Consider the following 19,199-nt stretch of genomic DNA (forward strand, 5'->3'; position numbering starts at 1 on the left):
GAAAAGATAGTGGTAGTTCTAACTGAGTGATCTGAATTTGAGAATGGTAGAACAATAGTTATTCTTGATGAAGGGCTTTTGCCCGAAACGTCGATTTTACTGCTCCTTGGATGCTGCCTGAACTGCTGTGCTCTTCCAGCACCACTAATCCAGAATCTGTTTTTTACCTAGAACAATAGTGTGTCTAACTGCCAGATTTGAAAGACAAGGCAGTCCTACTGAGGTGGGGGAGGAGAGAGAGGACATGGTAACAAAGAATGTAACAGGTAAAACTAAAAGAAATGGAGGAAATGGGAGTTGGTTCACAATTTAAAGGTATTGAACTCAATATTAAGTCCAGAAGGGTGGAAAGTGCCCTTATCTGAAGATGACACATTGTTCCTCCAGTTTGTGCTGTGATTCACTTGAGCACTGCAGCATGCCGAGTACAGACAAGTGGGCACACGAGCAGGACACTGTCTTGAAATGATCGGCTATGGGAAGATCAGGGTCATGCTTGTGCACAGACTAGGGATGTTCTGCAAAGCAGTCACTCAGTCTGCTTTTGATTTTTGCAATGTAGAGTAGGCCACATTGGGTACAGCGAATACTCTACACAAGATTGGAGGTGGTGCAGGTGAGATGCTACTTTACTTGGAATTACTGTTTGGGCCCTTGGATGGTGAGCAGGAAGGAGGTGAAGGTGCAAGTGTTGCACCTTCTGCAGTTAAATGGGAAGGTGTTGTGGAAAGAAGGGGTGGTGTTGGTGGTCATGGGATGGACTAGGGTGTCCTGGAGGGAACAATCCCTGTGAAATGCAGGAGTGAGGGGAAGATTTGTTTGGTGGTGGCATTCTGCTGGAGTTGTCTGAAATGGCAGAGAATGATCCTTTGACTGCAGAGGCTGGTTGGATGAAAAGTGAGGACAAGGCGGACCTGATCACACTGTTGTGAGTGATGGGAAGGAGCAAAGGCGGAAGCATGTGTGATAGGTCAGATGCAGTTGAGGACCCTGCCAACAATAGTGGGCAGGATACTAAAGGATCAAGGAAAACTAAAGTAATTAAGTACTGCTAATGAAGACAAGACTAAATGTTTAGAAAAAGATTGATCTTCAAGATTATCTCACTCACCAAACTCCCAGATTGATCTTCAAGATTACTTCACTCCCAAACTGCAAGCTATTCTCCAATAGTGCTGGTGGAGAGTCATTCCTACTGCTAAATGTACAAAGGAAACAAATAGCGTTAGCTGGAATGTTTGTTTGGAAAATTGCATTCAGCTGAGCTAGCACCAGAATTGTGAGATGTACCTGAATTGCCATTTTGGATTCAAAACAGCACTCATAGCCAGAAGCATGTGCTTTTCAACTGAATATTACCAATTTCATTCCTTTTTGTGACAATTTGCCTTGGGCTGAATATGATAAAATTATTTGAAATTGGGAGTTTATTTGATTTTGAGCTGGTTTTAGATCACACAGCTGCAGCATTTTTCAATTTAATTTGTCTCTTTTTCCAGACATTTTTGATGTTATTATTTCTGCTAAATACAGGGGAGCTTCACAACAGATTTGTTTTTGAGAAGCTACACTGAGCTAATTCTGTAACTGTTTATTCTCTCTGGCTTAGTCCATTGCTAAGCTATTGTGCAGACCAAAGATGTTTGAACTATTAACTTTGCTATGTCATCTTTGCCACAGGTGGATTGATTCCAGTAATTAAAGCTTATCCTAACTTCTTGAAGCCAAATCAGAAGCAAAATATTCTGAAATAATAATTTTCTTTCACTTAAAAGAGGTTTGTGCTTTTATTTTCTTTTTCAGGTTGGTTTTCACAGGTCCACTGAGTCATTATTTTTACCACTATATGGATAAACTGATACCATCCACTGTTCCCTATTCTCAGATCAAGAGACTTCTGTTGGATCGTCTGATGTTTGCTCCAGTATTCCTTGCTCTTTTTTTTGTGGTCATCAGTCTACTTGAGGTGGGTCCTAGTGAGCACTTAAGGCCAAAACAATTATCCTGGGATAGCTGTCATGGGTGGCTGACTGAAAGTTAATATGAGGTTAAGGAAGAGATGGTGGGTTTGTGAAATCTGTGACAAAAGGTTTGTAATGCTGAGATTTTAAATGGTGTAGTTATGGGCTCTGAAAGAGATTGCAGCACTGTTGTATTCTGGGAAGAAAAAATTATGAGAGTTTTGGAGGCCTGTCAAGAGAATCAACATTGGATTGATTTTTTAAAATTTTAATAAATCTTTTGTAGAGCAATAATGCTAATTTGCTCTTTTCCTACCATTCAGCTTTGTTCTTCTAACCAGAAGCTCTCGCAGAAGCTGCAAACATTATGTAAATTCTTCCTATTTCATTTTCCTTCAATATCTGTTATAACAGGAATGCATTCACCAAAACAATATTTTAATATTTCTAAACATCCATAAGCACCTAATGGCATATTCATAGATCCTCACAGACAAACCTTGACAAACTGGTGTAAGTCTAGATGTCTTCAGTGATCTAGAAAGAACAAAATCGTGTTTTGAGATCATTTCATTTAAATGTCTGATCCATCAAACCTCGAAAAAAAAACTGTGGATCTTAACTAATAAATCTGGTTTCTTGTTGTAACACTACTCTTCATAGACTAGTAGGTGTTTACAGCACAAAAGGAGGCTCATCATGTCTGTGCCAGTCAGCAGAGATCTGATTACAACAATCCCATTCTCCAGCTCTTGGCTCATAGCCATGGAGGCTATGGCAACACAAGTGAATATCTTGTAAATACTGTTTAATTGTAATACAAGTTCCTGACTCAACACCTTGCAGGCAGTAAATACAGATCCCCCACCACCAAATGGGTGAGAAATTCTCCCCTCAATTCTCCTTTTAGTTTCTAACTCTTCCTTAAATCTATGCCTCTTGGTTATTGACCTGAAGTGACTTCCTAACCATTCTATCCATGCCCCTCATAATTTTAGACATTTTCGTAAGGCCCCTCTCTACTTTTGCTGATCCAAGGGAAAACCCTAGCCAATCCAATCTTTCTTCATTGCTCACATTTTGCAGGCCAGGCAGCTTCATGGTAAACCCTCATTTGTGCAATCAACTTCTTCCTGCATTGTGGTAATCAGAATTGCACACAGTCCTTCAGTTGTGGCTAACCAGTGTCTTATGTAGTTCTAGCATAATCTTCTTGCCCTTGTATTTTACTAACAAAGGCAAGTATCCCATATTTCACCTTGATCATCTTATCTACCTCTCTGCTACTTTCATGAGTTGGTGGATATGAATATCAAGGTTTTTCAGTCTTCTGCATTTTCTAGGTTCTACCATTTATGGTGTAATCCCTTACCTTGTTTGCCCTCTCCTTGCATGTTTTTATGGATTCAATGTCATTTGCCATTGCCTTGCCCACTTGAGCAGTCCACTGATATCCTCCTGCAGTTTATGGCCATCATCCTCACCATTTACCACCCCACTAGTTTTCATGTCATCACTGAACTTTTTGATCATACTCTCTATATTTAAATCCACATCATTAATGTACAACTGAAATATTGCGTACAATTCTGTTGTGAAACTTGAAAGGGTTCAGAAAAGATTTACAAGGATGTTGCCAGGGTTGGAGGATTTGAGCTATAGGGAGAGGCTGAACAGGTTGGGGCTATTTTCCCTGGAGCATCAGAGGCTGAGGGGTGACCTTGTAGAGGTTTACAAAATTATGAGCGGCATGGATAGGGTAAATGGGTAAAGTCTTTTCCCTGGGGTTGGGGAGTCCAGAACTAGAGGGCATAGGTTTAGGGTGAGAGGGGAAAGATATAAAAGAGACCTTTTTCACACAGAGGATGGTATGGGTATGGAATGAGCTGCCAGAGAAAGTTGTGGAGGCTGGTACAATTGCAACATTTAAGAGGCATTTGGATGGGTATATGAATAAGAAGGGTTTGGAGGGATATGGACCAGGTGCTGGCAGGTGGTATGAGATTGGGTTGGGATATCTGGTCAGCATGGACGAGTTGGACCAAAGCGTCTGTTTCCATGCTGTATAACTCTATGACTCGATGACTCTACAACACAAACAGCAAGGTCCCCAGCTCTGGGTTTGTAGCTGTTTCCCCACTGGAAACAGATTTCTTGTCACAGAAGTGTCCTTCAAACCATGTATCACGCTCTATTTCCTGCCTCAGGACAAAATTTGGGTCCAATTCCCTTAGATACCATGGATTCTTACTTTCTTGCCATGAAGGACCTTATCAAAAGCCTTGCTAAAGTCTATGTAGACCATATGAAATGTATTATTCTCATCAGCACTCCTGGCAAACTCCTCAAAGATTTCAATCAAATTTATGAATCACCTTCACCTAACAAACAAAAACTGAAATTGCTAGAGAAACTCTGCAGGTCTGTGGAGAGTAAGCACAGTCAACATTTAGAGGGTCCAGTGACCCTTCTTCAGGAGTATCCCTCAGTATTAAGAAACTGCTGGAAGCGCTCTCCAGATTTCCATTAAGCTAAGGTTTGATCTGCCTGATTTGGAGATAGGTGGACATTAAAAATTCCATGGTACTACTCCAAAAATATTATTTTCTAACCAATCCTGCCTGTTTGTGGTTCACTGATTCCCTGTGTCCACAGATCAAAAGTCACTGTTATATAAAAAATATTCATTTTAAGGTGCTTTGAGATCATTTGTCTGCATCTTAGTTAGCAATGCTGGAAAATGTCATACACTAAAATGACTAAAAATATTGTTTGTAATAGGGGAAGAACCTGAAGTCATTGAAGGACAAAATGAAAGCTGGATACTGGACAGCACTAAAAATGAATTGGAAAGTTTGGACAATCTTCCAGTTTGTTAATATTAATTATGTGCCGGCACAGGTAAAGTATGTTTGGTTGCAGAAGCAAATATAATTGTTTCGAAGCTTGTGCAACATGTACGTGTTTTCCCCTGATTATTGAACTCTGACCAAAACATTAAAATGGTATCACCCGTTTCAAGGTATGTGTGTGAAATGTTGTAAACTGCCAAGCATGAATCAACACAGTTGCGCAAATAATTGGTACCATGCAATAGTGAATTCCATATTCATCTAGGTAAAGGGCATTCAAGTTACAATGGCAAATATGCAAATTCTGTCACTGTGATAACATCTACGATGCCCATGGTGAATCAATAACTAATCTTCCTGAGGAGCTTGTTGAATCTTGAGTTCTCTTGGTAACAGGCAATGGCCTGTCCAGCTAGAACTCATCAGTGACAGTGTCCTGGGAGGCTTGGATTCAAGTCCCACCTGCTCCAGAGGTGTGTAATAGGGCGGCACGGTGGCACAGTGGTTAGCACTGCTGCCTCACAGCGCCAGGGACCTGGGTTCAATTTCCACCTCAGGCGACTGACTGTGTGGAGTTTGCACGTTCTCCCCGTGTCTGCGTGGGTTTCCTCCGGGTGCTCCGGTTTCCTCCCACAGTCCAAAAATGTGCGGGTCAGGTGAATTGGCCATGCTAAATTGCCCATAGTGTTAGGTAAGGGGTATATGTTGGGGTAGGGGTATGGGTGGGTTGCGCTTCGGCGGGTCGGTGTGGACTTGTTGGGCCGAAGGGCCTGTTTCCACACTGTAAGTAATCTAATCTAATCTCTGAACATTTGATTATAAAAATAGGTTAAATTTAAAAAACAGACCCTTTTCTGTAGTTATGTTTGTGCCCAAGTGTCCTTTGAGAAGGAGCACTCGGTAAGCATGAATGCTGTTGATGTCTTTAGAAAGAGGTGGGTACCATTGGTATACTGTACTTTATTTCCCTCTCCAGCTCCATTTGGATTAGTTCCTTGCCACTCTCCCTACCCAGCCTCTTATCTTTTTTGATTTGCTATGTTTGTAAGTATTCAATTGGTTGTATAGGTGATTTACTGGTGATAGTAACTAATTTTTAAAAAAGCACATCCCTTGTCCCTCTTCTGTGGTTATATTCATGCCCAGTGGCTTTGGAGAGGGAGCACACAGTATCCATCAGTGTTTTTGATGTCTTCAGAGAGAGGTGGGCCTCGTGGGGATATGGTATTGTATTTTCTCATTCAAGTCTATTTTGATTTAGTCCCTTCCTGATCTCCCTATCCAATCCCTTCACCTGTGGTGGTTTGCATTGCCCATGGTGGGCTTTTCTTGTAAATATTTAATTGGCTATATGGGTAATTTATTGGTGGTAGTTAAAAGGAAACATGTTGCTAAAATTTCATTGTGATTTTGTTGATGGGAAGGTCACTTAGTTGTGTGTATTAGCACTTTGGGGTTTAAAAGAAAACAGATCATGTGTTCATGTCTAGGCGTTCTTGGAGATGGACTAAGCGGTATCCATCAATGCTTTTGATGCCTTGAGAGAGAAGTTGGCACTGTGGGGGATACAATGCTTTATTTCCCCCTCCAACTCTATTTTGATTTGATTTCTTCCCTCTCTCCCTATGATCTCTCACTTTTGATGATTTGCATTGTTCATAATGGACTTTGCTTGTAAATGTTTCATTGGCTACAAGGGATGATAACTAGTGGTAGTTAAAATGAAAAGAAAACAAAAAGAAGTCAGTGATTTTTGGTGGTGGGCAAGTTGCTCCATTTTGAGTGATAGCACCTCTGGGTATAGATGAAAACAAAAAAAAGCTTTGCATGTAAGTTTCTAATTGGCTACACTGGTGATTTTTTTGTGGTGGTTAATCATTTACACAAAAGCAAAACAGAAAAGTCTCTGATTTTGGTGTTGGGAAAGTTGCTCAGTTGTGCATGATAGCACTACTGGGTATAAGAAAAGAATTTAAAAATTTTAAAAATAAATCTGACCCCTTCTGGATAAAAAAGAAAATGGAGCAGGCCTATTATTGACTGTTATGGGCTTTGCATGTAAATTTCGAATTGGCTATATGATGATGTACTGATGGTGGTTTATAATTAAAAACAAACAAAATGTTATGGTGATTTGATGGTGGGAAAGCTGTAGTGTGTAAAAACTCTTCTGGCTATAAAAAGAAGTAGACACCTCTGACTAGCTCCTTCTTGCTCTCCGTTTACCTCTCTCACTTTTGATGGTTTGCATTGCCTATAATGAGCTTTGCATGTAAATATTCAATTGACTGCATAGTTGATTTATTGGTGTTGGTCAGTAGTTGGAAAAATAATGTCACAGTAATTTGGAGGTGGGAACATCATTCAGTTGTCTGTAAGAACGCTTCCAGATATAAAAAAAAGAATCAGATGCCTACTGCCTGTAATGGACTTTGCTTGTAAATATTGAATTGATAACATAGGTGATTTACTGATGGTGATTAATAGTTAAAATGTTAGTGATTTTTTTGATGGGAAAAGAAACCATTCAGCTTTGTTTAAGAACACTTCTTTTATAGAACAATAGAAGAAAAAAAAGTAAAGCAGAAGCCCCATTATCCATAAAGGACTTTGTATGTAAATATCTAATTGGCTATACAAGTGATTTACTGGTGACAGTATTTAAAAACAAAAAGAAATAATGGTGATGTGGTGATGGAAGAACACTATTCAGTTGTGTGTAAGAATATTTCAGGGTATGAAAAAATTGCAGACCCAGACTGCATTTTCATTTAGCCCCTTCCCACTCTCCCTAAGTCTCCCTTACCTTTTGGTTTGCATTGCCCTGAACATTCTTTGCATGTAAATTATCCAGTTGAAAACATGGGTGATTTACAGATGGTGGCTATTAAAAAAAAGTCAAAGGTGGTTATTCATTCAATTGTGTGCAAGAGCACTTCTAGAAAAAATAAAACACAATCAGGGATGGGTTTGCAGAGCTGTCAGTCCTAGGCTGGGACGAGCCTATATGTGCCATGGGTAGTGGCTCTATTTTGGTGTTCAATGCAGTTCCTTTCTGGTTGGGCTTCCTGAGCTACTATACTGGCGAAGAGGATGGGATAAAGTGGATCAGCGAATAAAAGTAATTCTCATTAGTGCTTGAGGGGCCTCAACTTTCAGCATCATAAAGAGTTTAACTTACCCGCCAGCCCTGGTGTTAAAATCTTTTGACAATCTGCTAGATAGAGTAGTGGAGCACTATGACTCCAAACCATGGGTTTAACACAGCAAGTAGACTTCCGAGGGAATGAAGAGTGAATTCTTCACAAGACAGTGAAAGTTGGCTGATCATTGTGAGTACGGGTCAGTATTCAGGAAATGTTAAGGAATTGCTTTGTTTGTGGAATCAATAATATTGTGATCAAAAGGAAGCTACTGATTGAACAAGATCTGGTCCTTTCCCACAAAAATGCAGAAAAAGGGTCTCATGAACTTCAGGAGTCCATAGAAGATATCATCTTCAGCTTTGGGCTACTCCCATATCATATAGCCAAGTCCCCAGCTTATGTTGGTTGCTAGGGAAGGGGGATTGGACTCAAAGGTTGCAAGTTCCAGAAGTGAAGGGATGTTCCTTCATAATACAGTAAGGATCAAGAATGTCTATGTCGCACTTGTAGTCATAGGGTGCATCCCAGACAAGGTCACTGAAACAGGCAAAATGCGTACTGCCCAAGCTAAAGTGGGAAGTTACTCTAAGACAGGGCTTTGCAAATAACTCATACCGAGAATAAGGAATTGATACAGCTAAATTGCACCATTGCTCCCAAAGTGGCCCCAATTAAGATAAAACTCCAAGTACCTGGCCACTCCCTTGACATGAAGGTAGACACAGGTACTGTTGCATTTATTATTGGGAAACAAGCCTTTAGAAAACTTCAATGCCTTTAAGCCTCTGAGACACCACAGCTAAGTTGCACTGGAGAGCCCTTGTGTATTATTGGGACCATTGTAACCCCAGTTACATGTGGACAGCAGACAATCTGACTCACTTTAAGGGTGATGCAAGACTCAGGTCCCAATTTTTTGGGAAGGGCCTGGCTTCAGAAAATCCATTTGAGTTGGCCATAGGTCTTTAAAACAGGTACTGGTGATCTATATGAAGTAATGAGGAAGAATCCCAAAGTGTTCCAAGAAGGCCTCTGAAAGATAAAAGGCACCAGGACCAAGATCTCTGGAGACCCAGATATCCAGCCTGAATACTTCAAGGCACGGCTGGTTCTCAACGTCCTATGTGCCAAAGTAAGGCTAGAAGAACTCGGCATCATATACTCAGTACAGTTTGCTAAAACAGCTGTGCCAGTATTCCCAGTTAGAAAACTTGACAACTTAGTCTCACTGTGGGAATTATGAATTGACAGTCAACAGACTTTCCTGCTTAGACTGATATCCTCCGTCATGCTTCGAAGATTTGTAGGAAGAGGGGTCAGATAGAGTCATAGAGATGTACAGCACAGAAACAAACCCTTCAGTCCAACTCGTCCATACTGACCAGATATCCCAATCCAATATAGTCCCACCTGCCAGCACTTGGCCCATATCCCTCCAAACCCTTCCTATTCATATATCCATCCAGATGCCTTTTAAATGTTGCAATTGTACTAGCCTCCATTACTGCCTCTGGCAGCTCATTCCATATACGCACCATCCTCTGCATGAAAACATTGCCCCTTAGGTCTCTTTTATATCTTTCTCCTCTCACCCTAAACCTATGCCCTCTAGTCTGGACTCCCTGATCCCAGGGAAAAGACTTTGTCTATTTATCCTATCCATGCCCTGCATGATTTTATATACCTCTATAAGGTCACCCTTGAGCCTCCAACGCTCCAGGGAAAACAGCCCTAGTCTATTCAACCTCTCCCGAGAGTTCAAATCCTCCAACCCTGGCAACATCCTTGTAAATCTTTTATGAACTCTTTAAAATTCCACAACATCTTTCCAATAGGAAGGCGACCAGAATTGCAAGCAATTTTCCAACAGTGGCCAAACCAATGTCCTGTACAGCTGCAACATGACCTCCCAACTTCTGTACTCAATACTCTGACCAATAAAGGAAAGCATACCAAACGTCGCCTTCACGATCCTGTCTACCTGCAACTCCACTTTCAGGGAGCAATGAGCCTGCACTCCAAGGTCTCTTTGTTCAGCAACACTCCCTAGGATCTTACCATTAAGGGTATAAGTCCTGCTAAAATTTGCTTTCTCAAAATACAGCACATCACATTTATCTAAATTAAATTTCACCTGCCACTTCTCAGCCCATTGCCCATCTGGTCAAGATCCTGTTGTAATCTGAGGTAATTTTCTTTGCTGTCCACTACATCTCCAATTTTTATGTCATCTACAAACTTACTAACTTATGCTCACATCCAAATCATTTATATAAATGATGAAAGGTAATGGACCCAGCACCGATCCTTGTGGCACTCCACTGGTCCACAGACCTCCAGTCTGAAAAACAGCCCTCTATCACCACCCTCTGTCTTCTACCTTTGAGCTAGTTCTGTATCCAAATGGCTAGTTCTCCCTGTATTCCATGAGATCTAATCTTGCTAACCAGTTTCCCATGGGCAACCTTGTCGAATGCCTTACTGAAGTCTATGTAGATCATGTCCACCGTTCTGCCCTCATCAATTGTCTTTGTTACTTCAAAAAACTCATGAGACATGATTTCACCTGCATAAAGCCATGTTGACTATCCCTAATCAGTCCTTGCCTTTCCAAAGACATGTACATCCTGTCCCTCAGAATTCCCTCCAACAACTTGCCCACCACCGATGTCAGGCTCACTTGTCTGTAGTCTAGATTACCTCGTCTACAGTTCCCTGGCTTGTCCTTACCACCTTTCTTAAACAGTGGCACCATGTTAGCCAATCTCCAATCTTCTGGCACCTCACCTGTGACTATCGATGATATAAATATGTCATAAGAGGCTCAGCAATCACTTCTCTAGCTTCCCACAGAGTTCTAGGGTACACCTGATCAGGTCCTGGGGATTTATTCACTTGTATGTGTTTCAAGACCTCCAACACTTCCTCGTCTGTAATATAGACATTTTCAAGATGTCCTCATCTATTTTACCTTCATTCCATATCTTCTATGTCCTTATCCACAATACTGATACAAAATCCTCGTTTAGAATTACCCCCCCCACCCCCATTCCCTATGGCGCCTTGTTGATCTTTGAGGGGCCCTATTCTCTCTCTCGTTACCTTTTTGTCCTATATGTATTTGCAAAACCCTTTGGATTCTCCTTAACTGTATTTGCCAAAGTTATCTCATGTACCCTTTTTGCCCTCTTGATTTCTCATATGTTTAAAACTGAACATGAACCAAACTTACCTCCAGCTGAAGCTTGAGGAGTCATCAGGAATTGTGTTTCTATAAATATTCATAAAGGATTGTACAAGTACATTTGCTTGCCTTTTAGGGTATCTTCAGTTTGTGCCATCTTTCAAAGGTATTGGAGAACATCCTCCAAGAGGTGCTCAGAATGGCAATCTACCTGGTGATGTTTTAATCTCAGGAGCTACTGCATGTGGAGAGCTTAGAGGAGGCACTGGGGCATTTTTGTGAGGCTGACAACCAGCTCAAATGAGGGGAAAATAGTGTGTTACAGGTAAACGAGGTAAAGTACCTCGCGTACAGCATTGACATGGATGGGTTAAACCATGTCAAAGTGAAAATGAAAGCTACATAAAGGGACTCCAATTCCAAGGAATATAGTGGGCTAATGTTTTGCCTAGGTCTCAAAAATTTCTGGGTGGAGTTACGTTCCACGTAAGAAACTTAAATGACATCTCTCCAATAATCCTGGGAGTTATTCTGAAGTAAAAGACTGGACTTTCATACATGGTCAAAACTGGGGAGTAGATAGCAAAACAAAAAGCATATTGACCACCTCCAGGGGACCACTCCACAGAGGCGATTGTTTTGATGGACATAGCACCAAAGATGAGCCCCCTTCTTTGATGATCTTCATTGAAGAAATGTTCATCGACTTACTGTATGCCCCCACCAGATACTGAAAGTAACTGGATCATCTTCAGTTGCTTCATCATTGACCTTCCCTCCATCATAAGGTCAGAAGTGGGGATGTTCACTAATGATTGCACAATACTCAGCATCATTCACAACTCCTCAGATACCATGTACAAATGCAACAGGATCTGGACAATATCCAGGCTTGGGCTGACAAGTGACAAGTAACATTTGCACCACACAAATGCCAGTCTATGACCATCACCAAAAGTGACAAACTAGCCACTGCCCCTTGACATTCAGTGGTGTTACGATCACTGGATCTCCAGTATCAATATCCTGGTAGTTATCATTGACCAGAAACTCAACAAGAACCACCACATAAACACAGTGGCTATAAGAGCAGGTCAGAAGCTAGAATAATACCATGAGTAATTCACGTCCTGACTTCCCAAAGCCTGTTCATAAATCAGGAGTGTGATGTAATACTCCGTAATAGTCTAGATGGGTGCAACAACACTCAATACTCAAGAAGCATAACACCATCCAGGACAAAGCAACCGACTTGATTGGCACTACATCCACAAGCATCTGCTGTTCAGTAACAGCAGTGTGTATTATCTACAAGATACACTGCAGTAGTTCACCAATGATCCTCAGACAGCACCTTAAAAACCCACAACCACTTCCATCTAGAAGGACAAGGGTAGCAGATAAATTGGAACACCACCACCTTCAGGTTCACCTCCAAGCCATTCTGCGTTGGAAATAAATTTCCATTCTTTCACTGTTGCTGGGTCAAATTCCTGGATTTCCTTCCTGAATGGGTGGACTGTAGATATTCAAGAAAGCAGGTCACCACTGCCTTCTCAAGGGCAACTAGGAATGGGCAATAAATGCTGGCCAGCCAGTGATGCCCACATTCCACAAATGAAAAGAAAATAGAATGGGGCCAAAACAGCTATAATGCAGACATGTGCCCTTTTGTGGCATAGTTGTAACGTCCCTGCTCTGGACCCCAGAGGCCTGGGTTAAAGTTCCACCTGCTTCAGAGGTGTGTAATGACATCTCTGAACAGGTCGATTAGACAAATAGGTTAAGTTTTTTAAAATGCAGATCCAGAATAAAACAGACTCAATCCCTCAGATTCCCTCTAATCTTTAGATGGTTTGCATTTCTCAGAATGGGCTTTGTTTGTAAATATCCAGTTAGGTACATCGGTGTTTAACTGGTGGTGATTAGCAAGTTTAAAAAAAACAAAAAACGTAATGTTGATTTGGTGGTGGGAAGGTTGTCGGTTGTGCATAATAGCACAATCTAAGAAAAAAAGAAATAATGCAAACTCAGAAATTAATGGTTAAAGGAAAAGAAGAAAACAATGCAGACCCAGAGGGGCTCTTGTGGTGCAGTGGTAGCATCTCTATCTCTGAATCAGGAGACCTGGGTTCAAGTCTCACTTGCAGAATAGTTTGCAAAATTGCCGAGCCACATCCCCACGATGGCTCAAATAAAGTTTATCTCTCTGTCCCCACACTAGAAGTTCCTGGTCAGATCCCACATGTTCAGCAATTATGCCTCAGCAAAAGGTGTGTCCAGGTCATGGACAGAAATTTAGGACCCATATCTATTTTTGTAGAACTTCCATGAGGGAAAGTTGCTTGTGTCTTCTTGAAGTGTTACTACTTCAAGGATTTTGTTGTGAAATGGTACTACTGTAAGCCCTGAGATATAAATTTCAGATCTGTGATTCTATTCTCTGTGCATGAAATTCTCAATTCCAGTTGCTTTTTTTATGGATATACTGAACTTTAGGGTGTGGTCACTTGGAGGAAGCATTGATAGAAAGGTGCTTCATGACAGTTAGGCACATCCCAATGCAGAAACCAATAATTTTAAACTTAGAGGGGGAACACAATTTGAGTCTGAGGAAGAGGTGGGTAACTATTTTATGAGTCTTTTGCTCTAGGGTTAAATAGGATCTTTATTTAAATATACTAGACACTAATGATATACAGGTCAAGATTTCACTATACTGCGAGGTTGCCAGAGAATATCATCACCTATTACTCACGTAATCTTATGTCACTTTTGAACAGTATTGTAAACGTTTGTATTTACATATTCACATTAATCCTTTACACTACACCTCCCTCAATCTTTGACTTGACCCATACATTACATTAGTATTTACATCTCTTCATCCTACACACAATGGGTCTGCTCAACCAGAAGGTGTTCACATAAGATGGGTAGAGAGATTCCTTTCACGTTAAGGATTCTATGACAATAAGATTTTTATAATTGTATACTGTTTTTAAACTGCTTCACCAGAACATGTTACAACAGTATGACCTTGAGCGAAATGAAAAATGTATTGGGTTAGATAACCAAGAGCTTGGTCAAAGGGGTAGATTTCAAAGAGAAACTTAAAGAAAGAAAATGTATAGACTGGTGGAGAGGTTTGAGGAGGAAATACCCGGGGTTATACCTAGGGCAGCTGAAGGCACAATCATGAGCATTAGTGCAATTGAACTTGTGTTCAAACGTCCAGAATTAGTCGAGTGCAGATATTTTGAAGACTTATTGGTCTAAACAAAATCACAGTGATATGGGGGAAGCAATGTCATGGAGGGATTTAAAAACATGAGAGGTTTAAAACTGAGATGTTGTTTGACTGGAAACCAGTACAAGCTACTGAGTACCTGATTGTGAAAATAACTCAACTTAGTGATGGCTAACCAGTCGGAAGCTCATCATGGGGTTGACTGATTTAATTTGACTATACCAAGGAGTGGAATGAAGTTGATAACCAGGGACTGGAGTTTGGAGTGGAATGGAAAACAATGATTTCAGTCCTGCGATGTTTAATTGGAGGCAGTTTCTGAACATCCAGTACTGGATGCCAAATATGCAAATCTGATAATTTAGCAATAATGATAGAGATGTTGATGGGGTCGTGCTGGATGTTGCCACCATACATATGAAATTATTGATGTTTTAGAGTGATGTTACTAAGAGAGTGCGCAGATGCAAAATAAGAGGGGACAAAAATAATTTCTTGATGGGGGCGGAGATGATAATTTTGAAATGAGAAGAAAGCCATTGCAAGTGTTTTTTGTCTATAACTGAATGATAAGAATAGAACCAACCAGCTGGATGACAATGGAGAAGCATGGGAAGAGACTGGTGTGGTCAATCATGTCAGTTGTTACAGTTGTCAGCTCAAGAAGGATGTGGAATGTTAGTTTACCTTTACTTTGCCATGACGAGTTTTATTATAATTCTATCATCCCCATCCAGATATGGTACACACAGAGCACTGACCCATTACCACCCCACCCCCAACCCCCACCCAACCCCTAATGGAATGTCCTGGACCACTAAAAACCCTGGGAAATTGGCCATACCTTTCAAAGGCTCCAGGACCCTGTGGTATTTCAAATACTTTTAATTCAAACTGATCCATTTTTTGTCTTCTATCATGATGTGCCTTACTTTCTGGATTCCATTTAGTTTGCTTGCAGAGAACTAGAGGGTTCTTATACTTATTGAATACTGTACATTAACAATCTATTCCAGAAGGTGCTAAATCTGTTGAAAGAAATGCTTCCTGATATTTAATTCTGATTCTTTGTCCGTTGTCATCTTGTCCTACATGAAAAAACAGGATTATAATTGAATGTTTATAAATTGGTTAAGTCAATACCAGACCATGGGGCTTCTTGTCAGTAGAGAGGAATGACTAGTCGTGGTTTAATCTGATGGTTTACCAAGCCTCAGATGAGGGGAGAGATAGAGAATGAGAGTCCCTCTTATTTATAAGAGATTAGAATTTATTGATTCAGATGTAAGTGTTAATTTACTTTCCAAACATTTTATCACATTGTTTGTGCACCTTAATGATGAATAATTGATCTTCACAATCCCAAATTTGTCAGAAATCTTCAGTATCTTTCATGGTATGCACTTGTCTGGAGTTAACATGCAAAACCAAATAACTACATTTACCAGGCTTGGTCCCTAACCTGTACAGCACTCTGTAACCTATTGATTTAGCCTAAATTACTCAAAATGGATTAATCTCCTGGAATCTTTCTTGACTTACTTTGGGAATTGGGGAATATTTCTCCTAAGGTGATTAAATGAGTTGGAATCTGAAAAGCCTTTTGAATTTCTCTCCCTGCCCACAATTACTCAAGTGAGAAGTTCTGCTTTCAACAGTTGTCTCTTCTGACAGACCATAGGAAACCAATTGATTTTTTTTTTGTTTCTTGAGTGAATTATATACAAAACCCATTAAGGCAAAGCTTTCAACCCACAATGACATGGGAATAATGCTAGGTCAGTCATGGTGTTAATCTGCTTCTAATTTAAAAACTAATGACTAGATGATGAATATTGTGACTGTTGCAATGAAATTTCCTGTTAATTTTTGGATTATTTTGTTTTTTTTTACAGTTCCGTGTGCTATTTGCTAATCTTGTGGCTCTTTTCTGGTATGCCTACCTGGCTTCAATCAAGAGATGATGCTATAGTATTAACCTTGACCAGAACTTCCTGAGAATGATTTCTTCCACTCTTTTATATTAAAAAAAACTTTGGAAAGATAAATACAATGAATGAACCTTGGCCAAATCCTAAATTTAACATAATTTTCAGTGTTTTCACAAAATATCTAATGGGTAGCTTTTATGTTTGGAGAAGGAACTGTGAAATGTGTCGTGACAATAACAAGATGTAGAACAAGCCAGCCTGCAGAATTTACAAAACAGCTTATTTTTAGTGACTTTTAATGATTTAACATTTATTAATTGTATAATTTATTTTGTACATTGCATGTGATAAGTACAGTTGATCTTAGACTGTATTTACAAGGATTCAGCTTCAGATGTAAACTGCCAGACCAAAGCAAGATGGCCACCTGAAGTCAAAGTTTTGTTCCATCCTAACAGTTTTCACTGATGGTAATGAATATTGTAATCTTACTAAATGTGCTCAGGAATTTTGTTTGTATTTCCAAATATATTGATCAATTACTTGCTCTGAGGTAGTTTCATTTCAAACAGTTGATAGATTCCATCATCAAAGTATGACATTTTTTGGCAAAGTGCAAGTTGTGTTCAATGTTTGGAGGGACTCAAGCCATGAGGTCCACAGTGATTTCTTACTATATTTTTTTCCAAATAAGCTGTTGTGCAAAAGGTTCACCGGAGCTGATTAGTTAATTCTGCTTTCTCTCTGCAGATTCTGCCAGACCTGCTGAATTTTCCCAACAATTTCTGATTTCTAGCAAGTGTAGTTCTTAGGTTTTTTTTAATGCCTCATTAACTACTTACTCCACCACTGTGATGTACCTCACATTTCATTCTGGTCACATCTTGCCATGTGCTTTTTCCAGAACAACTCCCCACTTGGTGGATATCTGCTGAAAGGCTGATATTTCCCCCATGTCCATGTCATCTTTGAAAGGCCACTGTGCATCTGGTCAAGCATTGGCAGTCTGGTGTTTCCCTCAACCATGAACATGATGGCACAGCTGCCACAAAGCCATGCTTTTCATGGCACACGACTGACACTGCCTTGCAGGTACCACCCTATTCTCTCACCTCAGTTACCATTTAACCATCATGCCATACAGTTTACCTGTTCTTAGCAAATCCTGTCAAAACACGATCTCTTAGTCACTGTTACTCTTTATCTGATGACACCCATGTTGTCATATTCCATTAGGCGATCACCACAACTCCTGCAAGCAAATGGCCAACTCCAAATATGACCTTTTATTGATAGCCAGCAACTGAACAATCCAGAGTTGCAGCCTGATCCAAACTATGAGCTGTGTACCAATCCTTGTGTGCAAAGTAACCTTGTTGCAACCTTTCAAAACTAATTGTCAGTGCATCCTGCAATAAGAATCTGTGTTCCTCAGCATCCTGCAAATGAATTGGAGAAGTGCCATGGTGATCGTGGGGTGTTTGCAAATGGCAGATGCCACTTTCTTTTGATAAGGGCTGTGTGGCTGGAGTCCATGGATTGTGCCCTGAGATGCTATTTAGTGCTGAGTAATAGGACTCCTTGCAGCCAATGGTAAGCTGAAATTACTAGGTACCAGCTGTGATTTCCAAATTGAGATTTTGTTATGCCCAGTTTGGGTGTTTGGTAAGATAGGAAACTGTACATACAAGCTATGGTTCCCATAATTGGCAACTTGCAGCATGGCAAATGCATAAAAGATGCAGCTATTTGCTCCTAATGTCAAGATTGGCCTGTCACAAATCTCACCATTAGCCATGTTGCTCAGACCTCTATAAAATTCCACCCTGTATGTCTAAAGCAAAAGTGCTATGCTATGATTTGATTTATCATGTAGTACTGTTGCATATCATGGTATGTTGTAAAGAAATAGCCAACAAGATATGTATACATTATAACACTGTATGAAATACCTGAATCATTGTCTTTTATTATGGATAAAGTAAATTTGTCCTGGAAAAATATTGTACGTGAGGCTTCAGTTACACTTGTGGTAATGGTAAAGGATTTTTTAAAAGAAAGTACAATCACAAATTAATAAATTAATGAAATTTCTACAGCCATTGAGTTTTGAGAATCTGTATTTCATAAGGGTCTGTTTCAATGCTGTACATCTCTATGACTATGACTATAATTTCTCTGTTGTGCTGAGCAACATTAAATGCAGTCAAAGTTATCGTGGTTGTGGATATGTTTGCTGCGCTGGGAAGTTGAATTGCAGACATTTTGTCCCCTGTCTCAATGACATCTTCAGTGCTTTGGAGCCTCCTGTGAAGCGCTGCTGTACTCTATCTTCTGTGATTTATTTGGTTCCGTTTTTGCTGCTTCTGGTTGCCAGCTCCGGTTGTTTGTTGTAGTGGCTGATATTACTGGGTCCAGGTCAATGAGCTTATTGATAGTCTGTGGATGCATGCCATACTTCTAGGAATTCTCTGACTGTCCTCTGTTTAGCTTGTCCAATCATCGTTGTGTAGTCCCAGTCGAATTTGTGTCCGTGTCAGCTGTGTGTATGGCTACTAGGGACAGTTGGTCATGGCCTATAGTGACTAGTTGGCGTTCATGGATTGGATTGTTAGTTGTCTGCATGTTTGGCCTATATAGTGTTTCATGCAGTCTTTGCATGGAATATTGTAATTACATTAGTCTTGCATATGATGGTTATCAGGTCTGTTGTTTGAGCGTGGCTGTCAGTTTATGGGCTGTCATGAATCTCAGTGGTCAGAGAAGTCTGGCTGTCAGTTCCAAGATTTTTTTTATGAAGATAGCGTGGCTAGTGTGTTGGGTCATGGCATGTCCTCATCACATTGTTTGTTAGGCATCTGCGGCTGAAGTTGTG

General features: G+C 40.3%; 1 protein-coding gene across 1 annotated transcript in view; it reads left to right on the forward strand.

Annotated features, from left to right (window-relative positions):
* Nucleotides 1–18,372, forward strand: part of pxmp2 (peroxisomal membrane protein 2) — a 49,569-nt gene extending 31,197 nt beyond the window's left edge. The window contains exons 3-5 of the mRNA XM_060843944.1: nt 1,804–1,966; nt 4,743–4,862; nt 16,289–18,372. Coding sequence (XP_060699927.1) covers nt 1,804–1,966; nt 4,743–4,862; nt 16,289–16,357 — 352 coding nt within the window. The 3' untranslated portion in view covers nt 16,358–18,372. The remainder of the gene's footprint in view (nt 1–1,803; nt 1,967–4,742; nt 4,863–16,288) is intronic.
* The last annotated feature ends 827 nt before the right edge of the window (nt 18,373–19,199 follow it).

Source organism: Hemiscyllium ocellatum, chromosome 24 (assembly GCF_020745735.1).
Source record: "Hemiscyllium ocellatum isolate sHemOce1 chromosome 24, sHemOce1.pat.X.cur, whole genome shotgun sequence".
Lineage (NCBI taxonomy): Eukaryota > Metazoa > Chordata > Chondrichthyes > Orectolobiformes > Hemiscylliidae > Hemiscyllium > Hemiscyllium ocellatum.